Source organism: Aulonocara sp. 'chitande type north' Nkhata Bay, linkage group LG9 (genome assembly GCF_057382095.1).
Source record: "Aulonocara sp. 'chitande type north' Nkhata Bay isolate Kocher_YH1m ecotype deep benthic linkage group LG9, A_spYH_male_GT1.1, whole genome shotgun sequence".
In the NCBI taxonomy this organism is placed as follows: Eukaryota; Metazoa; Chordata; class Actinopteri; order Cichliformes; family Cichlidae; genus Aulonocara; species Aulonocara sp. 'chitande type north' Nkhata Bay.
In genome coordinates this window covers 817,080-840,686 of record NC_141352.1, presented here as the reverse complement: position 1 = coordinate 840,686, position 23,607 = coordinate 817,080, and the positions used below count along the sequence as shown (strand labels likewise).

At 42.3% G+C, this 23,607-nt stretch overlaps 1 protein-coding gene across 1 annotated transcript in view; it reads left to right on the top strand.

Annotated features, from left to right (window-relative positions):
* reck (reversion-inducing-cysteine-rich protein with kazal motifs) overlaps positions 1-23,607 on the top strand; it is a 100,405-nt gene that overhangs the window by 27,461 nt on the left and 49,337 nt on the right. Inside the window, exons 2-10 of the mRNA XM_086305301.1 lie at positions 6,669-6,727; positions 8,161-8,235; positions 12,328-12,364; positions 13,988-14,073; positions 14,149-14,196; positions 14,706-14,739; positions 16,475-16,672; positions 17,761-18,019; positions 18,114-18,287. Of these exons, the coding sequence (XP_086161427.1) occupies positions 6,669-6,727; positions 8,161-8,235; positions 12,328-12,364; positions 13,988-14,073; positions 14,149-14,196; positions 14,706-14,739; positions 16,475-16,672; positions 17,761-18,019; positions 18,114-18,287 (970 nt within the window). The remainder of the gene's footprint in view (positions 1-6,668; positions 6,728-8,160; positions 8,236-12,327; positions 12,365-13,987; positions 14,074-14,148; positions 14,197-14,705; positions 14,740-16,474; positions 16,673-17,760; positions 18,020-18,113; positions 18,288-23,607) is intronic.

Sequence of the window (23,607 nt, the reverse complement as noted above, 5' to 3'; positions counted from 1 at the left end):
CTGGCCTGCACCAGTTACCAGTCACTTTGTGGAGCATTGGACTGCCATTACCTCATAAGACTTTGTTGTTACACTTTCTCTTACCGTACATTACTAAATCTCCATTTGCACTATTTGCCTATTTGCACTACTCTGCCTGGTTTACACTCAATGTCACTTACCCATTATATTGTATATTGTATAGCTTTCTTGTTATATGTAAAATTGTATTTATTTAAATTTTTACTTTTTAATTATTTTACTTGCATTTTTAATCACTTTTATATTTAATTATATTTAAATGTTCATTTGCTATTTATCTAGGGATTGAGAGTAACGCAATTTCTATTCTCTGTATGTCCTGTACATGTGGCAGAATCGACAAATAAAGTTGACTTTGACTTTGACTTTGACTTTGACTTAAATCCAGCTGATCACAGGCTGTGCACAGAAAACCTGCTGGATAGAAATGACTGTGAGTTGTGACTCTTTCCCCACACTGAGACACCATAATAAGACACTTTGTAAGCCATATAGGACAACTTTCTGTGGTAAAAACAAACTTTTACGCTTCATATTTCAATTATACGAACTTTAGATTATAATCGTATCACAGTTAGTCGACTAAAACTCAAACTTAAAGAATTTAGATGCCTGAAGTAGTCAGATGTAAAAGTATTTGGACAAACACACTTTTGTAATTTTAAATCAAAAGGGTTGCAATAACACACACACACATACACAGACACGCACAGCTTGGTCTTCATGCAGATCTCACACCTCGTGCTCCTCTGTCCCATATCTGTGGCATTTACGTATTATTTGGCTGCAGCACTTGCTTCAGTACTTGCTAGAGCAGGTCACCTACTAACTTGAAGGCTGGTGGTTTGATCCCAGTCTGCATGCCTGGATTGCTGGTGTGAATGGGTGAATGTGCAAGTTGTGTAAAGCACTTTGAGAAAAGCACCATATAAGAACCAGTCCATTTACTTGGAGAGTTCAGGTTTCAAAAACCAGTTTCAGGCTTTATTGTTAGTTTTAATGAAGGTTTTTGTTTTTATTTTTTGTAATTCATATTTACAGAGCTTGTGTGCGATACTGTGATCTTAGTTGGTGTGAGGGAGAATTGTGTTTTAGCCATATTACAGTCCTAATGATTTCACACAGCAGAACAGTCATTCTCTCTGTTTTTGTAAATATTATATTTAGTATTTTTCCTTTATTGGATAGAGACAGCAAAGAGGAGAGAGAAAGAGGGAGACGTGCAGTAAAGGTCATCTTTAGTAGTTACGTATGTATGGAAACAATAGCAGTGTGTTTAAAATAATAATCATAAAATAAATAAGGAAACTTCATGGGAAGAAGATACATTATTGGCTGAAAATCCTTTTTACACAGTTTATTTTAAATGGCAACTATTTTGAGTAAAGACTATAACAAATATAGAATAAATATTAAACAAGGACAAAAGCGATGATAATCATACCTTAGTTTTATATTTGGTTACAACCTGATTTTTTTATTCAATCGGGAATAACATAATAATCTCAAAGCAGCTATAAATCTGTGCCTGAGCTGAAGTAGGCACTTTGCCCTTCTCCAGCTGAGGACCATGGCCTCAGACTCTTGTCTTCACACTAGGGTGGGGTCTGCTGCAGTGTGGGTTGGAGGCCCCCACCCGATGAAGCCAACAGAACCACATCATCTGCAGATAAGAGGAGGTTCTGTGCAGTTAACTTTCTTTTTCTGAATGAAGTTGATATGCTACAGCAGCGGTCCTCAACCCCCGGGCCTCGGACCGGTACCGGTCCGTGAGTCGTTTGGTACCGGGCCGCGAGAGTTGAGGCTCAGGTGTGAAATGTTTGGTTTTCAGGGTTTTATCGGTTTTCAGCGTTATTTTGTTATCGTTTTGATCGTTAACTCGGTTTTCCTGGGTCTTTTCACGTGTGTTATGAATAAATCTTCTTTTTTTGGTACCAGTACCGGTTTTATTTTGTTGTATTTATCCGCGACACCTTAAAGGCCGGTCCGTGAAAATATTGTCGGGCATAAACCGGTCCGTGGCGCAAAAAAGGTTGGAGACCGCTGTGCTACAGTGTATTTTATTCCAACTGCTATTGAAGTGAACAGTGTGGCTCTGTGGAGGACTCTGGTTCCTGTGTGGATGCGAAGCTCAAATTGGGCCACCGCTTAACAGCCAGCCATCAGCCCTTCCCAGTCCCTCCAGTTATTACATCACCTGCCATTGTTTGCAAAATCTGTGTGTGTGTGTGAACAAGAGTTTATTTGTTCTGAGGTCATTAGGCCAAACTGTGGACGCAGCTTTAGAAATACTGAGAGGACGTATAACATCAAATGTACACATTCAAAGAGAGAAACAGTTACTGTCCAGTAAACCTAAAGGACACTTCATCATCATCATCATCATTTCAGGACAGCCACATAAATCACACTTTAGGCAAGGCAAGTTTATTTGTATAGCACAATTCAACAACAAGGTGATTCAAAGTGCTTTACAGAGACATTAGAAACAAAAACAAATAAAAAGCATGATTTAAAATTTATTAAAACAAGCAAACAAAAACTAATTAACAAACAAACAACAGTATATAAAATCAAAACAGATAAAATCAGAACAGTAGATAAAATCAGTAGTTAAATGTAAGTTTTGAAATTTAAGCTTAACTAATTAACAAACAAACAACAGTATATAAAATCAAAACAGATAAAATCAAAACAGTAGATAAAATCAGTAGTTAAATGTAAGTTTTGAAATTTAAGCTTAAAGTGTGGATTTGGTGCTTTATTCAAATGCAGCTGAGAACAGGTGAGTCTTCAACCTGGATTTAAATAAACTGAGTGTTTCAGCTGATCTGAGGCTTTCTGGGAGTTTGTTCCAGATATAAGGAGCATAAAAGCTGAATGCAGCTTCTCCGTGTCTGGTTCTGACTCTGGGAACTGATAAAAGACCGGATCCAGATGACCTGAGGGATCTGGATGGTTCATACTGGGTCAGGAGGTCACTGATGTATTTTGGTCCTAAACCATTCAGAGCTTTATAGACCAGCATCAGAACTTTAAAGTCTATCCTCTGACGGACAGGCAGCCAGTGTAAGGACCTCAGAGCTGGACTGATGTGGTCCACTTTTTTGGTCTTAGTGAGGACTCGAGCAGCAGAGTTCTGAATGAGCTGTAGTTGTCTGACTGATTTTTTAGGTAGACCTGTAAAGATGCTGTTAGAGTAATCAAGCCTACTAAAGATGAATGCATGGACTAGTTTTTCCAGGTCCTGTTGAGACATCAGATCTTTTATCCTTGAAATATTCTTGAGGTGATAGTAAGCTGATTTTGTTATTGTCTTAATGTGTTTTTCTAAGTTTAGGTCTGCATCCATCACTACACCCAAATTTCTCGCCTGGTTTGTGGTTTTTAGGTGTATAGATTGAAGTTCTCTGGTGACCTGTAATCGTTTTTCTTTGGCGCCAAAGACTATTACCTCAGTTTTGTTTTTGTTTAGCTGGAGAAAATTGTGGCACAGCCAGTCATTAATTTCCTCAATGCATTTACCAAGAGCCTGTACAGGGCCTCGGTCTCCTGGTGACATTGTGATATATATTTGTGTGTCATCTGCATAGCTGTGGTAGTTTATTTTGTTCTTTATAATCTGTGCCAGTGGGAACATGTAAATGTTAAACAGAAGGGGTCCCAAGATGGAACCTTGGGGAACTCCACATGTGATGCTTGTCTGCTCAGATGTGAAGTTACCTGTTGATACAAAGTATTTCCTGTTTTCTAAGTATGTTTTGAACCAGTTTAGTACAGTTCCTGAAAGACCTGCCCAGTTCTCCAGTCGTTTGAGTAATATGTTGTGGTCAACTGTATCAAATGCTGCACTGAGATCCAGTAAAACTAGGACTGACATTTTTCCACTGTCTGTATTCAGACATATGTCATTAAACACTTTGGTCAGAGCGGTTTCAGTGCTGTGGTTCTGTCTAAAACCTGACTGGAAGGCATCGTAGCAATTATTCTGTTTTAAGAAGTAACTGAGCTGTTGAGAAACTGCTTTTTCAATGATCTTACTTAAAAATGGGAGATTTGAGATCGGCCTGTAGTTGTTCATTTGTGTCTTGTCAAGATTGTCCTTTTTCAGTATAGGTTTGATTACAGCAGTTTTTAGTGATTCTGGAAACACACCTGATAATAAAGAAAAGTTGGCGATCTGTAACAGGTCTGACTCTAAAGTCTTTGAGACCTTTTTGAAAAAACTTGTTGGCAGGACATCTAAACAGCAGGAGGAGGAGTTCAGCTGACCTAAGATGTCCTCCAGGTCTTTGCTGTTAATAGGTTGAAACTGTTTCATGGTGTTTAAAAAGTTTTTTGGTGGACACAGTACATATCCTGGATCTGCTGTTGATGTACCAACTGCTTGTCTAATCTTTTGGATTTTGTCTGTGAAGAATTTGGCAAAGTCATTGCAGGCCATGGTCGAATGAAGTTCAGCTGCCACTGACACACAAGGGTTTGTTAGCCTGTCAACTGTAGAAAATAAGACCCGAGCATTATGGCTGTTTTTAGTGATGATGTCAGAGAAGTAGGACCTCCTTGCACTCCTCAGTTGTAAATTATAATTGTGAAGTTTCTCTTTATAAATGTCATAATGAACCTGGAGGTTTGTTTTTCTCCATCTGCGCTCAGCTTTCCTACACTCTCTTTTTTCATTTTTCACCAGTGTGGAGTTTCTCCATGGAGACTTTTTCCTTCCAGAGATAACCTTCACCTTAATGGGAGCAATTGTGTCCATTACATTTAACATTTTTAAATTGAAGCTATTGACGAGCTCATTGACTGACCCTCTGGGCAGGTCAGGTGTTAATGGGAAGACCTGGTTAAAGATCTCACTACTGTCTTCAGTTATACACCGTTTTGTGATCACTGCTGTTGATATATTTGTGTGGGCTGAGATTTTACTTTCAAAGAAAACACAGTAATGATCAGACAGGCCCACATCAGACACAGTAACCTCTGAAATGCTCAGGCCCTTGGAGATCACTTTACCATGAAGGTTGCAATTTTTAGGCTACAGCGCAGGTTTGAACTTTACTCAGCAGGCTCTCCACATCACACACTCACAGCACAGCTCCTCTTTAGACACAAGTGTAAAAGACCCGCACACACAAAGCTACAGATCATTTGTTTCACGTCTGTCAGCACACTCACTTTCTTTCACATCTCATCATGCCTGCCAACAGTGGTCATTAAGGAGGGCGCAACAAAAGGAAGCTACTGGCTGGTGCAGGGGTGTACGCGGATTGAAAGACCAAACAAGGCCATGGATACAACAGAATGTACTTCTCATCGTGTTTTAAACACATGCAGTGTGTAGCGTCACACACAGGCTGTGATGAATGCAGTGTCAGTACCCCCCGGTTACTATAGTTCAGCTGTGAGGCAAGTACTTATTCTAGTATTTAGCTGAGTGATACACATGAAAGCTTTCAGCCATGTGTGTAGACAAGATGGGTTTGTTTTTACACAGCACTGGAAATAATTTTCTCACTTTTAGTGTCATTTTTGCACTTTGAAGTCTGTAAAAGAAATGAAATGATTTGAATAATATGCTGTGGCCTTCATGTACGTCAGATCTCATCTGAACTGAGCACCTGCACAAACACACTGCACTAACTCATGTAATCCCAACTCTTTCAGGCAAAAGTATTTTTGGACAAGATACTGAAACATAAATTACTGTCCTCCTAGCAACTGCCAAACCCAGACTCATACGTCAGATGGGAAAGGGTGATCGGTCACTCTGTTATTCTCGAGAGCACAGTGGCCACGCGCTTTATTCCACTGAACCTGATGCGTTGATGGGCTTAGCGATGTAAGGGTTGGATGCAACTGGAAACCAGTTCCAAGCAAAAGTTCCGAAGCACACTTAAATACTCACATCAGTGCATAGTGGCGTCTGCTTCATCTCAACCAACCAGTTTAATGTATTTGCATAGCATGAAGGTTAGTGCAACAAAGTCACTCTGAGATTGGAAAGGACGTGTCAGAAGACGTCATCGTCTCATGTGGATCCAGTTGAATCTATTGTACTAACATAGACCGCTGTCAACCACTTTCATGTAATCCAACAAATAGTAGAGCTTCCCTTTGTTCACATTCAGGACTCTTTGTCAAAGTAGGTCAGTTTTGTTTTTTTGAGTTTGTTCTCTTTGCTTTTGCGTTTGGTTGTTTTAACAGTCCACGTGCTTCTTTAACTTGCTTGGTACCATCGTAGCATTAAGCAAACTGTACTGACAAAGACCTCACTGGGGCTAGGTGCTGTTGGCATCCCAGTTCAAGCTATCAGGCAGGTAACTCTCACAAGTGCTGTCAGTTTATCTTCTTAGGTTGGTGGTTTGTGTAATCATCTGTTCTCCCTGTTATTAAGCTGCTCAGTGTCATTCGAGGGCTTTAATATATCACACTCTCATAAATCCTGACATCCAGTAACTATGCTGACTAACTTGGCTCAACTGGCATTACCCCAGTACAGTTGGAAAAATAATGCCATCAAATCCCTGGATTTGCCTCCAGCCACAGCAGTGTGATTTGACATCATGTGAGAGCCGTAGCTCTGGGTGAACCAAACACTGATGGCGATGCTCTAACTGACTCTAACTTGATGCTTCTGTCTGCAGATCCCTCCTGTTGCCACCATGCTGCCGAATTCTCACCTTGCAGAGAAGCTTGTGGCCAGGTATGAACATACACATTCACAAACACATAGATGCTTGTTTCATGGCTGTGTCCATTTATGTATTTGCCCTCAGAGAGCCTCCAATGAGAGGTTTTCAACCAAGTAAATGTGCTACCTGCAGTCCTCCAAAACCCCAACAGCATGTAGCTCAGCTGGGCGTAGGTCAAATGCTGATTGGCTTACGAATGACCCAGACCAGGTAAAGGATTATCATGCCCCTCCCAGACAGCACCAGTTGGACCACACACTTTGGACACTGCCTCCATTTGGCAAGAGATGCTCTCTGCAGTTAGACGGGCTTTCATTTGCTCCCTAAGGTCATCTAACGCACTACCAGTGGAACACCATGTTGATCCCACAACAAGCCTTACTCACATCAAATCAGATTGTCTTTGAAGCTATCAACTTCAGTCTCAACTTTTTTTAACTGACAGAAGGTGACGCTCGCTCTCCATCCTCATGTCAGTGAAAGAGGACTAAAGGAAATGTGAGAGAGGCTTTTGCATCAGAGCAAAAAGCAGCTGAGTGTTACAGTTTTATTGCTGCACTTTAAGGAGGTGCTTGGGAAATTGTGGGTGAGGGGTGAGAAGGGGTGATGGTTTCAAGAGAGATGCCGAGTAGACCTTACTGTGATCTTATTGACCAGCAAGTGAAAGTTGAAAACCAGTAAAGAAAAAGCTCAGAAAATGCTGAAAATCAAGTGTTGTAAGATGCACAAAAAGGGGAAGTAGTCTTTGGAAGGGTTAGTATTAGTTTTTGTTTTTAAGTAAAACTTTTTTACATTCAAAGATTTCAGAAAATATAAATTTAACTATTGACTTTCAGTCACAGTATCTCCAAAAAACCAAGCACTGCTCTGACAGAGACGCTCTGCTGACATCACCTAGTGGTGAGCCTCGTCCCACCCAGACTGGTTTGAGGCAGAACAAACCATGTACCAGCTTTGATTCAATGTTATTTATACAGCACCAAAACACAACAACAGTCTCCTCAATGTGCTTTGTATTGTAAGGTCGACCCTACAATAATACATACAGAGCAAAACCCAACAATCATATGACCCCCTATGAGCAGCACTTTGGCGACAGTGGGAAGGAAAAACTCCCTTTTAACAGGAAGAAACCTCCAGCAGAACCAGGCTCAGGAGGGGCGGGGCCATCTGCTGTGATTGGTTGGGGTGAGAGAAGGAAGACAGGATAAAGACATGCTGTGGAAGAGAGACAGAGGTTAATAACAGATATGATTCAATGCAGAGAGGTCTGTTAACACATAGTGAGTGAAGAAGAAACACCCAGTGCATCATGGGAATCCCCAGCAGCCTACACCTATTGCAGCATAACTAAGGGAGGATTCAGGGTCACCTGGTCCAGCTGATCCAGATTTACGGTGTAGATTGTGTTATATAAAGTCATGATTTTTGCTTTTTCCTGCAGCTCACCACTATAAAGAGTGAGTCACGTCTGAAGCATCTCCTGCAGAGGTTACCTGGTTACTGTCCAGAGTCTATGGTGAGTCCATTTCACATACAGCAGCTACACGTACACTAACCAACAAGATGGCTTCTATTGGAAGCCTTGTCTCATGATTGTATTGTGTTGTGTCATAAGGTTTGAATATATAACACTTAGAAAATGTTGTGAATAAAAATGTTTATTAGCCTCACAGAGTAACTCGTATATATTTTGGCTCTAATATGCACAATTTCTGCAGAAGACTCATATCAGCATCTCTGCAATATAACTGACACGTGGACATGAGTTTGTGTGGATGCATGTTGGAGTGTGAGGGCAGGGTTCGCTCAGGTACAGTTGGCCCTGAAGTTAATGAGAAGCCAGTACAACAGAATTTACAGGATGCAGGAGCGTACTTAGAAGATCTAGGGCCAGAGCTACTGCACATGAGCCCAGTCCCCAAATAGTACTGATCGGTGTGGTTCGTTTTTTGGATCATTTACAACAGGGCTGCCCAGTCCCAGTCCTCGAGAGCTACTATCCTGCAGCTTTTAGATGCATCCCTACTCCAACACAGCTGAATCAAATGGTTTGATTACCTCTTCAGCATGCCATCGTGTTTGGCAAAGGCCTGATAACAAGCCATTCATTTGATTCGGGTGTGTGGGAACAAGGATGCATCTAAAAGCTGCAGGACGGTAGCTCTCGAGGACCGGGATTGGGCACCCCTGATTTACAACATTTGCATTGTTTTCAGTTCATTTTTCTACCAACAGCTGTGCAATTTAGCTCAAACAAATAGATGATGTTCAGCTGCAACACAAGGAGCTGTTGTTAATTACAGTAAGAAAAACAAACAACTAGTACACATGTACGTTAAATTTAGGCCTACGCAGGTCATTATAATGCAAACAGGCTCCAGTAACAACAGGCTCTGATGTAGACTGTCCCCATGTGCCCATGTTCTCTAGCATTCTTGTATTTCGACAACTTGCGAAGGAATAAAACTTTGAGGACTAAAACAAACCATGAACTACTCACTGGCAAAGGTTTATTTTTATGCTCTGCAACCGACGCTGTTGCTACAAAAGTTTCTTCTGCTGGATCTGTTTGCTAAAAACAAAATGGATTTGCAGACTTTGTGAGGGGGTCCGTACTCCTGAGCTGTAAACAGCTGGGAGGGCTGGTGGGCGGGGCAGCGTGGACAGCCAGGTTAATGCGACTCAAGAACAAGATGATGAAGGACTTTGAAACTCATACCATAGATGCATCTGTGAAAAATAGTAGTATTTCAGTATCGTCACCATATGTGTGGTGATTTCACTGACATGTTGTGACACTGGGAGGCAGGTTCAGTTTGATGGTGTTTCACATGTAATTTGACTTTCCTCGTCTTGGTCTCCCTGAGAGGTTTCAGCTAACGCCCAACGCTGTCCTCATCATCTCATACACATGTTAACCTACCCTTATCCTTGTGTTGCTGTGTGAATCCTCTGGATCGTTACTCATTAAAATAACTCTGTTAGGTGATTGCTGGGCTCAAACAAACAGCTTGACCAGCTGGCATTCTCGCCGTCCCTCTGACCACTGAGTCTAGAGCTGCCCTCTGCCCTGTCAGTTAATAAACTGTGGAAATCTCTGAGTGCAGAATAGATTATGGAGATTATGATCTTTGATGTTGTTCTAGTAACCTTACTGTCCTTAGCTTTGCTTCTTTTTTCTTTTGCACAACTAAATTAGATTATTCACCGTCTCATGTATGCTTTCACACCATCCCAAAGGATACCAGGGGACAGGTGATGTGTGGTAGAGTTCCTGTCATTCTGCACTGATGCCTTTGATAATGCCAGAGCTGCAGGAGCTACTGCTGGTATCTGTGTACGTCAGACTGATTGGTGAAGAAACAGATCAGAGTACGATCAAAAAAAGTGTCCTTGGGGACGTTTGTCTGTATATTGCCCATGTGTCTGTCAGACCAGGCTCCTCTAGGTGCTTATCTGAGACATTTCTAAGGTGGGTTGTCTGTGTGCGTGTGTGTGCATCCAGGTGAGATCCACTCCAGTGTGAGTCATGTGACAAAACGATGACTGCGTATGTCCAGAAGAGAAACATGGATACTTTCAGTGGACCTGTTTTCATATTCAGTCTCCTTTCTAAGTCTTTGTGACTGTTGGCTGTTGTATAATGAACTTCCCTGTGTGCTTTCCAAAGACCTGAAACTCTCTCTGGGTCTGTGGTTGATTAACAAGCTGTGATGGATAATTGCTGCTGTTCCTCTCTGTGAAACAGAGCTTCAGTGTAAAAACAGATCACAGGAGGAGGCAGCGTTCCCTTGTAGTGACAAAAATGTATTCGCTGTACAATTTAAAATAAAATGAAAAAATAAAAAAAGACTGCTGCTGTTCATGGAAACGTTATCAAAAAGGAGAAAAGTGGACACAGAGTGTCGAGTAGTTCAAGAAGAGCAGAGCAGCTCCTGTTTATCCACCTGTGTGTTTGGTGTGTTCACGTTTCAGTGCTCAAGGAATAAAATATTCATCAGCACTGTGAGACGATCCTGGTGAACAGTACAAGAACGGGTAAGCACAGCTGACTACAGAGAAGATAAATGAGGGGCTGGTAGGTTTGAGGAAACAACAGTCTCTTTTTACTCAGCAGTGAAAGCTGGTTACCTTATGGAAGTGAAAGAACCCGAGTTTTCAAAGCCAAACTTTGAGCCCGGTGAGTTTGAAGAAGTGCTTTCTGAAAGCTGTGAAGAGAACACAGCTGACATGTCAACAAGTGTACGTCTTACTGTCCTGTACCAGCTCGACAACATGTGTCTGCGTCCCTCAGCTGTAGGACGCAGAGGACGCAGAGGGCTCTGGTTCCAGTGGGAGTTTCCTCACATTCATATTTTCAACACTCGTCTGTTTCAGTTTGAAATGAAGAATGTAGAGTCTGTTCTTTGTAAAACTGAACTGGCTCAGTTTATTCAGTTATTTTGTAAAGTCATGGGATTTCTGCATAACTAATATAGTGCAGCAGATAACTGCTGTGTGAGCACCGGCTCACTGAAACTGTTGATCCAACAACCAGCGAAGGAGCCGTGCACAGTGTGCTGCATCACGGGTCACACCTGGGCTTGCTGCACATCTGGAGTCGAGTAGACATGTGGTCAGCAGAGCAGCCAATCAGAGCTGCTGATCTGTACGTTTGCTTTACAGCTGTCTCTGAAAATAAATCATTGGTTAATTGTTTCTTTGAAACATTAACACAATCACAAAACTTTATTAATCCCTGAGGAAATGATGTGGGCTACAGCAACAGACTCAGCTAGTTAAATAATCCAATCTGTTACAGAGTTCACACATTTAACAAATAGCACTAATATATACAAATCACTCTATTATAAATATGAAGAATATTATAGAGTGGCCACATAATAACTCGTTCAGTTTTTTGTTAAAGCAACATTTTCTTACATCCAACCAGCTTCCTTCTCTCTTCAGCCAAAGTGTAACGCCCTCTTCTATGGTTAAATGGTAAATGGCCTGTATTTTATATAGCACTTTTACTAGTCCCTAAGGACCCCAAAGCGCTTTACACATCCAGTCATCCAACCATTCACACACACAGTCACACACTGGTGATGGCAGCTACATTGTAGCCACAGCCACCCTGGGGCGCACTGACAGAGGCGAGGCTGCCGGACACTGGCGCCACCGGGCCCTCTGACCACCACCAGTAGGCAACGGGTGAAGTGTCTTGCCCAAGGACACAACAACCGAGACTGTCTAAGCCGGGGCTCGAACCGACAACCTTCCGATTACAAGGCGAACTCCCAACTCTTGAGCCACGATCGCCCCACGATGGCTTGTTGGTGGAACAAGCCAGAAACATTATTCTTATCACCTGCTAATTTCACCCATTTACTTTCATAAAAGACCTGCAGACTAATATATTCACATGGAATTATAAAGTTACCAAAGTTCGTGCTTCTTCTCCCAGACATTGAAGTGGAATTGCAAAATTGCTTTTTTAACAAACCCACGGTGTGTGAGAAAAACAGAGCTACATATCTGATAATTATGCTACCTGAATTATAAAAGCTGTTATTAAGGTTTTTTGTTAATAACCTCTGACATGAACCATTTTTATGTCTTACAGAATGAACTTTGGATGTGCATCAATTCTACACTTCCAGGTAAGCAGGTGAAACCACGACATCCTGATGCTGATCTGCTGTTGTATTTAACCACCAACCAAAATAAAATCTGTCTGCAAACTGTTGCACCGGCATCTGTTGGTGCAGCACATGTCACACTCAAGCGCAGATCAGAGTCCAATACAAGGAATGACATTTATTTACACAATCACCAAGTGCAGATACAGTGGGGCAATTGCAGGGTCCAAGGGAAAAATCCGGGAAGGGAATCTCATTCACACTTGCTCTCCGTAGATGACGGGTCCAGGAAAACTATACACGGGGAAACGCCGGTTACTCAGAGGCAAAAACACACAGGAGATTCACAGAGCTAGAGATTCACTAACGTGTCTCGCACAATCATCCAGCAATGAGACCGTCTGTGTCCCGGCCTTAAATGTCCAACACATAATTGCAGCCTGATAAAGAGAAGGTATGTGAGCCAAGGGCGGGAGCCCGCAATGAGCTCCGCCCTGGCGGGGAGGTGAGAGGAGAAAGTAAACAGAAGCACACGTGGCCGGGCAGACACGGGGACAGCACATGTAAATGTACAGTACATACTGTTTATAGAGGAACATTGATGAGAGATGATAGCAGTGTCAGGTTGTGTACGTCATGTTCTTAACAGCATGGCTTTGTAGCAGTCGGCAGCTTAGCACCAACTGAAAACATTTGGTTGTTGTGGAATCACAGGTGTCTAAAATGTCCCTCTGGGTGTTTTCTGATGTGACACTGTTGAGGGCGGTGTCTACTTCGGGCTATGCAGCACAGTGGCGAGACCGCTGCTGCCTCACAGCGAGAGCGTGTTGGGTTTGAATCAGGCCGGGGTCTTTCTGTGTGGAGTTTGCATGCTCTCCCTGTGTTTGTGTGGGTTGTCTCTGGGTGACTTCCTCCCACAGTCCAAAGACATGCAGTTAGTGGGGTTAGAGTCACTGGTGGTTCTACATGCCCATAGGTGTGAATGTGAGTGTGAATGGTTGTCTGTCTCTGGGTGCCAGCCCTGCGTCAGGCTGGAGACGTGTCCTCCACCCTGCCTCTCGCTCTATGTTAGCTGGGACAGGCTTCAGCTCACCGATGACCCTGACAAACATCAGCAGAAGAGGATGGATGGATGAAGGAATCAAAAAAACCTTCCTCCAGTCCTCTCAGAGTGAGACATCGTCCATCATTGATGTTCACTGATTTCCAGCAACATTCATGGATTTACTCTTAAGCTGGTCCTGCAGGTGTGTCTGTACACGTGCACGATGGTGGCTGGACAGATGGGGGAGAGGACTTTCCACCCACCCCGGACACGTGGAGATAGTGAAGTTCACTCTGCAAAGATCAGAATATACAGCATGAGAAGCACAGACAGTGACTACAGTGAACACCTTTGTTTTCAGACATGTGACAGCAGAGCTTACTGCAGGCAGTGAACTCGCTCGCTCTGCTTCACCATAAAACCACCTCCATGGTGTTATCGCTGCTCTCGTTTGAATATGAAAATCTCAGAATAAGTAAATGTGAATCTGTTTTCATAATTCACAGTAACAGTAAATAAATCAGTGTCACAAAGTGTGATAGTTAATAGCCATAGAAAGAAATCCACGTGGCAAAGAGCTGATTCTCTGGTGCTTGCAGGAGTATCGAGGAAATCAGAAGGCTGGGTGGGGCTGGGCTGCTGTGAACTGGCCATCACGACCGAGTGTCGCAAGGAATGCAAACAGGTGAGATGCTGTGAGTCCATCCTGGGGTGCGAGCTGCTGTCCCCAACACTGATCTGATTTCTTTTCCCCATGTAGGCATCTTCAAAAAATGATATAACAAAAGTATGCAAGAAAACCACAGAGGTAAGTCCAACAGCTTCAGAGAGGTGAGATTATTTTGCAGTGGCACACTGTCAGACAGATGAAGTTCTTAGCTCTGTGTTTCTGTGTCGCTCACAGATGGATTGTTGCTGTTATGCTTACATCGCTTATTGAAGCTAGCTGTCAGACTGTAAATGTCCTCGTGCTTGTTTCTGTCTCTTCCTCCTTCGACTGCTCCCTTTACAGATTTACAAGAGTATCAATGTGTCGATGAAAATGTGCACGCTTACATGGAAGTTACTAATGTTTCCACACTGTTGTTGTTATTATTATTCCTTCAAGTGTTTTCTTGGTCAGAATCACAGTTTCCTCACGTCTGTTCCAATGTTTGAATGAAATGTGATCAATCACTAAAGCACAAATATAGGTTTTTTTAGTCAAGGGTCAAAGGTCATTCAGTGGTTCAGAGACTTGAATCCAGTAACATGTTTCTGCTGCAGTAGTGTGGTCTGTGTGAGCAGAGTCACCACAGCTTCTTGTTCTCATTCTAGAACTCGCTCTACAGCTGCATCACCAAAAATGAAAGTAAGTCATTCACTCACTTCCTGCCACATTTAGTGTTTTTGTCTCCATCCTTGGTTTGTCATACGTACTATAAATAAACAAATAGCAGAGCATTGTAATTTGCCTACCTCATAACTTCTTGTTTAGAGGATATATCATTATTATTATTATTATTATTATTGTTGTTGTTGTTGTTGTTGTTGTTGTTGTTGCTGCTGCTGCTGTTGTTGTTGCTGCTGCTGCTGTTGTTATATCTGTTTGTTGTGATTCTTTACAGAATAGTTTGAGTGGTATTCGTTTTTTGCTGTACAGTGCCAGTTTTATTCTTAGTTTTATTTGTCACACTTGCATTTTTCACAAGGTTAAACAAATGTTAATATTAGACAAAGATAATCCAAGTTAATGCAAAACACTCATTAAACAATGGTCTATTGTGAAAACAAACCTTCCTTTCACCGTTAAAGAGTGGCTGCTCCTTGAACCTAATGAGGAGAAATGCAATCGAGCGTTTGTAATAACCAGCAGTGAGTCGTTCATGTTGCTCTGAAGGCTGCTTTTCTTTGTGGAATTGTTTTCATTCAGTCACAGTGGAGGATTTCCAAGAGCATGCCACAGTGTGTCGATACACAGCAAAAACTCCAGTGTTAAATTAATACTAGAGAGTGTCTGTATGTGTCCAATCCTCTGAGTGTTAAATATAAGTGCTGATTTTCTAACACTGGAAAATAACTCAAAATGTTAGAAATATTCCAGTGTTAGAAAATCAGCACTGCTCAGTGTTAGCCATTGTTAATCTTCAAAACTGACTAGGTTACTTTTAAACATATAACACTGTTATATTTAACACTCAGAGGAGTGGACACATACAGACACTCTCTAGTATTAATTTAACACTGGAGATTTTGCTGTGTAGGGTTTGAGTCCAGTCTGTCACTAAGCCTCTTCAAAACCTGTTTGTTTGTTTGTTTGTTTGTTTGTTTGTTTGTTTGTTTGTTTGGTTGGTTGCTTGGTTGGTTGGCTGGTTGGTTGCTTGGTTGGTTGCTTGGTTGCTTGGTTGGTTGCTTGCTTGCTTGCTTGGTTGCTTGGTTGGTGGACCATGCTGCATAACCTGAGGGTGCTTGAGCTTCAGGTGTGGGTTCAGGGTATATGGTTCCATCAAAGCAGAGCCCCAGACCATTACACTCCCACCATGTTTGTCTGTTGGTGCTTTGCGTTTATGAAATGCTGTGTTAGTTTCATGCCGATGGATCGGGACTTTACAACACACAGAAGATTTTATCAAAGGTTTTGGGGCTCGTCACAATGTTTTTTGTCAAATGTGAGATGAGCCTGTGTGGACTTTTTGGTAAGCAGGGGCTTTTTCCTTGGAACTCCTTGATGCCAGTTTTGCCCCGCGCCTTCCTTAATGCTGAATAATGAACTCTGACCTGAGGCGAGTAAGATCTGCATTTCTTGTTTCTCTCTGTGCTTCTGTGCTCTTGGATGAATTGTCCTGGATGGAGTCCTCACTGTTCCAGTTTATCTGTGAATCTGAGACAGTGTGACAAATAACAAAGAAAGCACCATCACAATGATAAACTCTTCATTTCTTTGCAAGTCATGGTATTGTTTCCCTGACTGTAACCAACTGGGATTTTGGCAGAGCTTGAAAACCTCAGGCCCACTTGGCACAGTCACTGCATACTTTGATACTCCTAACCTCAGCCAGCTGTTCTTACTGTTTAACCTGTGTGTGCATGTGTGTGTGTCCCTGCAGTGGGCTCTACATGCTGCAGCTATGCAGGTCGTCACACCACCTGCAGAGAGTACTGCCAGGCCATCTTCAGGACTGACTCGACCCCCACCGTGTCCCAGATCAGCGCTGTCAAAGACTACTGTCAGACTCACAGTGCTCAGCTGATTCACTGTGTCAACAACTTCACAAAGTCCTACCCCATACACAGCCCTGTGGACAGTAAGTCCATCTGCTTCACACACAACAAAAGGAAGTGCAGCTCAGTGTTTGCTATGAAGAGAGTAAAGTGCTGGATTAGAAACAAACTCCATGAGACTCTGCAGATGTCATATGGTGCATATAAAACGATCACTAAGACAGGAAGTTGAGTACAGCTCATCCATGTTTACCACTGACTGAGCTACCATTCACTCCAGAGGTAATACAGAAACATTTGTTTTTAATAATTTCCAAGTGTAAAAGCAGTTATGAATTCATGCTGAAGAGTCGGCAAGTTGGCAAAAATGATCTTTATCCATAACTTTAAAAACAGAGGGATGGGGATAAAGGGCAAAAAACAAAAACAAACAACAAAACAAACAAAACAAACCGACAAAAAATACATCTATGAATCACCTGGATCACCTGTTGAGAAAGAAAAAAGAGAAAACAAGCAAAAAAAGACAGCAATATAATAAACGACATCATCGCGATGATCTATGTGAAGATAACAGTAAATACTAAATATTGAATATTATTGTGCAGCACGTAAGATCGACAGTGCACAGTGTGCTTTGCATATGCAATTACTCAGCACTCACCCAACGTGGAGACAGTTAAATAGACACTGTACACACCATCACACTCCCCAAGCGTACTCTATATCCCAGGTCTACGCACCCTTGCTTGAAGGTTTGTTGAATAAACCTTTTGTTGCACCACGTGACCGTCCTGAACACCGAGCACATGGATGTGTTTACCCCACGGAGCCCTGCTGTGCAGCTCAGTGCTGCAGCCAGGCCTGGTGCAGACGGGATCCCCACGACTGGTTCTTGTCTTTGGTTCTGTTGTTCTGTCACTAGTTAGTTAACATGAGTGTATTAACCAACCCACTGTGGGACGTCTGCACTAAACATCTTCCATAAAGCCAGCCTCACACACAGAGTGACATCCTGCACATTTGACTATATATGTTTAGTGTTTCACTTCGTTAAACAGACATACAAATATCTGTGGAAACTCTGTGTGTGCAGTTTCGTGACTGATGTAGTGAGCGTGGGAATTTCAGTGGGCGATGTATAAACTCAGTAACGTTGTCTCACATGCAGGTCTGTACTGCTGCGACAGGGCAGCTACCCACTGCCAGATGGCTTGCCGACAAATCCTTCGCACTATGAGCACAGAGCATGAGATTATGGAGGGTTTGATCAAAGAGTGCGGCTCCCAGCCGCTCCCTCAGGAGCCTATGTGGCAGTGCTTTCTGAGCAGTGTCCAGACTCCTTCCATAACTGAAGAGGATAACCTTCCTGCCAAGATGGACTGTGCCAAGCTGCACTGCTGCTCCAAAGCCAACACCTCACTCTGCAGGTATGCCACTTTTAGTTCTTGACATCAGTGAAAGACTGGGTGTCATTTACAGCGAGCAGAGGTGAACTACAGGTTGATTATAAATGTGTTCCAGGGACATGTGTCTGGAGATCAGCTCCAACTGGGGCAGCCAGACATGGCAAGACTTTGACCAGCTCTGTGAGTACAACCCAGTGGAAACAGAGCTCATCAACTGCCTGGCTGACGTCAGAGAGCCCTGCCAGCTGGGCTGCAAGGACCTCACTTACTGCACCAACTTCAATAACAGGTCAGTCTTCTACTGCTCACCCACTTTAAAATGGCTGTGTTATGGTCACTGCATGTCAGTGACACGTTATCTACATATGTAGGAAGTTCCTCACAGGAGCCTGAATTTGTACTGTGCCAACACAAGCTATGATTTTGTGCCATAGACAAAATCAAAGTGAGGAAATAAAATCTTATTTGGCATGATGTTCTTAGGCGCAGGTGAATAATTCGTACTCTTCGCCTTAGTATCGTTATTAAACTTTTAATGCATATCTGATTTTGTACTGTTCCCACTGACCACTTCTCATAATCACCTGTGTCTGTTCAGGTGTGACATTGTAGATAAACGTGTGGATCCCCAGATCTGAAGCTTGCACACCATCAACATTAACCTCCTAAGATCCGAACGCTTTCATTTCATGCATTTTTATTTTCTCTTTGCTATTTGGGCTGATTGGGACATGATGAATGAGGGTGACCGTGGCTCAGGGGGTTGGGAAGCGTATCTGTAACCAGTAGGTCGCCGGTTCGATCCCCGGGCTCTCTGTCCTGGTCATTGTGTTCTTGGGCAAGACACTTTACCTTGCCACCTACTGGTGTTGGCCAGAGGGGCCGATGGTGCGATATGGCAGCCTGGCTTCTGTCAGTCTGCCCCAGGGCAGCTGTGGCTACAACCGTAGCTGCCTCCACCAGTGTGTGAATGAATAGTGGCGTTGTAAAGCTCTTTGGGTGCCTTGAAAAGCGCTATATACATCCACTCCATTATTAAAAACAAAGAATTATCTTTTTACCTGATTTTGCTCTACAAGGGCCTGACATCCACATATGAGGACATTCGTTTTAAATTTTGATAGAGAAGTAGCAGAATAACGTCCTTGTAAGTGGATATCAGGCCCTTGTAGAGCAAAATGTAGTATTTTGGTCTAGACAACCCAAAATGTGATGTCCACATTTGTGGACGCCAGGTCCTAGGAGGTGAAAACTAGAAACTTGTTTCATGCATTGTAATGCCATTTTCTGACTTTGATCTGTTGTTCCTTTTTTTAGTCACTATGTTTTGAAGTGTGATTAACAAGTAAGTCAAAAGTTCTGTGACTCCACCTGAAATACCAGAAATAGGTTTTCACTATGGACTAAATAAACATCAACACACTGACTTAAAGGGAGTCATCTAGAAAGAGCTGATCATGAACAGAGACAAACTGTTCATTGATTTAAAAGTACACTTCTGCAGCTTGTTGATCACAGCTTGTGTGATCTGGATGTCCTCATAGGGTACAGTGTAGTGTAAAGGTGTATCTGTGGGATGGGACACAGTATTACAGGAAATACTGGTACATGGCAGGTTTATTCATATAGCACAATTCAACAACAAGGTGATTCAAAGTGCTTCACAGAGACATTAAAAAACAAAAACAATAAAAAGCATGAGAACAGGTGAGTCTTCAACCTGGATTTAAATAGTTGTGTTTGCTCGTTTTCCTTTTGTTTTGCTTTGTTCATTTGTCTCTTTTAATTCTATTTTGTTGTACTTTTTCAACATGTTCAAAATAAAGATAAAAAAAATAGAATAAATATTAAACAAGGACAAAAGCGATGATAATCATACCTTAGTTTTATATTTGGTTACAACCTGATTTTTTTATTCAATCAGGAATAACATAATAATCTCAAAGCAGCTATAAATCTGTGCCTGAGCTGAAGTAGGCACTTTGCCCTTCTCCAGCTGAGGACCATGGCCTCAGACTCTTGTCTTCACACTAGGGTGGGGTCTGCTGCAGTGTGGGTTGGAGGCCCCCACCCGATGAAGCCAACAGAACCACATCATCTGCAGATAAGAGGAGATTCTGTGCAGTTAACTTTCTTTTTCTGAATGAAGTTGATATGCTACAGCAGCGGTCCTCAACCCCCGGGCCTCGGACCGGTACCGGTCCGTGAGTCGTTTGGTACCGGGCCGCGAGAGTTGAGGCTCAGGTGTGAAATGTTTGGTTTTCAGGCTTTTATCGGTTTTCAGCGTTATTTTGTTATCGTTTTGATCGTTAACTCGGTTTTCCTGGGGCTTTTCACGTGTGTTATGAATAAATCTTCTTTTTTTTGGTACCAGTACTAGTTTTATTTTGTTGTATTTATCCGCGACACCTTAAAGGCCGGTCCGTGAAAATATTGTCGGGCATAAACCGGTCCGTGGCGCAAAAAAGGTTGAGGACCGCTGTGCTACAGTGTATTTTATTCCAACTGCTATTGAAGTGAACAGTGTGGCTCTGTGGAGGACTCTGGTTCCTGTGTGGATGCGAAGCTCAAATTGGGCCACCGCTTAACAGCCAGCCATCAGCCCTTCCCAGTCCCTCCAGTTATTACATCACCTGCCATTGTTTGCAAAATCTGTGTGTGTGTGTGAACAAGAGTTTATTTGTTCTGAGGTCATTAGGCCAAACTGTGGACGCAGCTTTAGAAATACTGAGAGGACGTATAACATCAAATGTACACATTCAAAGAGAGAAACAGTTACTGTCCAGTAAACCTAAAGGACACTTCATCATCATCATCATCATTTCAGGACAGCCACATAAATCACACTTTAGGCAAGGCAAGTTTATTTGTATAGCACAATTCAACAACAAGGTGATTCAAAGTGCTTTACAGAGACATTAGAAACAAAAACAAATAAAAAGCAGGATTTAAAATTGATTAAAACAAGCAAACAAACAAACAAACTAATTAACAAACAAACAAAACTGTATATAAAATCAAAACAGATAAAATCAGAAATAGATAAGATTAGGGATGGGTATCGTTTAGGTTTTATCCGATACCGGTGCCAAATCGGTACTTTTGAAACGGTGCCGGTGCTTAAACGGTGCTCAAACCGGTGCTTAAAGAATGGAGAACACAAAATTGGTCCAAAAACCTCTCATGTTCAGCTGGTTTTTTGTAAAAAGATAACAACGTTAGCCTTTTCTGCAGCTATAGGGCAAATATGGCATCACTCTTGGCTGGAAGCAGTGCTTAAACAATGGAAAAAACACAAACTTTATCCAAAACCTCTCATGTTTAACTGTTTTCCACTTTTTCTTTGGTCATTTTAGCCTTTTTGGCCAGGGTGAAGGGAGTATCTGCCATCAAACAAGAAGACAGCCGCATGTAGATATGATGATGTTTGCTAGTTCACCTTACCTGCATTAATGTAATAACGTGGTTAGCCTACTCAACGTAAATTACACACGAACAACATTAAGCTACTCACGCAGAGAAGAACGGCTGCTGCTGCATCATCATCCTCATCATTTCTGATACTCTGGCAGGGCTAGGGGCCAGGACTCTCCTCTTCGGGGTTTTTGGGGGATATTGCTAACTCCGGGTCAGATAACAGGCAACCCACGCACAGTAGATGCGCTCGGTGTGAGGTCTCGCAGCAAGCTATCAAATACGGCACATTTCTGGGCTTTTTAAAAAAAACGCTATGCGTCGCCAGATGTTTCATCAGATTTGAGGTGTTACCTCCTTTGACAGTATCACAGTATCAGCTTAAAGCACTTGTTGCTGCTGAGTTTGCATATTTTGCTGTGAAGTACAGCCAGACTTTTCGCCTTGGGCATTTTAATCTGTAGCTCTGCTCTAAAAGAACGTACGTACCTGGCCCCGCCTACTATCCTCGGAAACGTAAAATTATTGGCTAGAAGTGTATCACAGCTCAGGAAAAAAAAGCACCGAAATAAAGCACCGAAATGTGCGCTGCTTTTCGGTCTGGTTACTACCGTTTATGTCAGAACCGGTGCCATAATGGCACTGGACACCGGTACCCATCCCTAGATAAGATCAGTAGTTAGTGTAAGTTTTGAAATTTAAGCTTAAAAGTGTGGATTTGGTGCTTTATTCAAATGCAGCTGAGAACAGGTGAGTCTTCAACCTGGATTTAAATAAACTGAGTGTTTCAGCTGATCTGAGGCTTTCTGGGAGTTTGTTCCAGATATAAGGAGCATAAAAGCTGAATGCAGCTTCTCCGTGTCTGGTTCTGACTCTGGGAACTGATAAAAGACCGGATCCAGATGACCTGAGGGATCTGGAAGGTTCATACTGGGTCAGGAGGTCACTGATGTATTTTGGTCCTAAACCATTCAGAGCTTTATAGACCAGCATCAGAACTTTAAAGTCTATCCTCTGACGGACAGGCAGCCAGTGTAAAGACCTCAGAGCTGGACTGATGTGGTCCACTTTTTTGGTCTTAGTGAGGACTCGAGCAGCAGAGTTCTGAATGAGCTGTAGTTGTCTGACTGATTTTTTAGGTAGACCTGTAAAGATGCTGTTACAGTAATCAAGCCTACTAAAGATGAATGCATGGACTAGTTTTTCCAGGTCCTGTTGAGACATCAGATCTTTTATCCTTGAAATATTCTTGAGGTGATAGTAAGCTGACTTTGTTATTGTCTTAATGTGTTTTTCTAAGTTTAGGTCTGCATCCATCACTACACCCAAATTTCTCACCTGGTTTGTGGTTTTTAGATGTATAGATTGAAGTTCTCTGGTGACCTGTAATCGTTTTTCTTTGGCGCCAAAGACTATTACCTCAGTTTTGTTTTTGTTTAGCTGGAGAAAATTGTGGCACAACCAGTCATTGATTTCCTCAATGCATTTACCAAGAGCCTGTACAGGGCCTCGGTCTCCTGGTGACATTGTGATATATATTTGTGTGTCATCTGCATAGCTATGGTAGTTTATTTTGTTGTTCTTTATAATCTGTGCCAGTGGGAGCATGTAGATGTTAAACAGAGGGGGTCCCAAGATGGAACCATGGGGAACTCCACATGTGATACTTGTCTGCTCAGATGTGAAGTTACCTATTGATACAAAGTATTTCCTGTTTTCTACGTATGTTTTGAACCAGTTTAGTACAGTTCCTGAAAGACCTGCCCAGTTCTCCAGTCGTTTGAGTAATATGTTGTGGTCAACTGTATCAAATGCTGCACTGAGATCCAGTAAAACTAGGACTGACATTTTTCCACTGTCTGTATTCAGACATATGTCATTAAACACTTTGGTCAGAGCGGTTTCAGTGCTGTGGTTCTGTCTAAAACCTGACTGGAAGGCATCGTAGCAATTATTCTGTTTTAAGAAGTAACTGAGCTGTTGAGAAACTGCTTTTTCAATGATCTTACTTAAAAATGGGAGGTTTGAGATCGGCCTGTAGTTGTTCATTTGTGTCTTGTCAAGATTGTCCTTTTTCAGTATAGGTTTGATTACAGCAGTTTTTAGTGATTCTGGAAACACACCTGGTATTAAAGAAAAGTTGACGATCTGTAACAGGTCTGACTCCAAAGTCTTTGAGACCTTTTTGAAAAAAC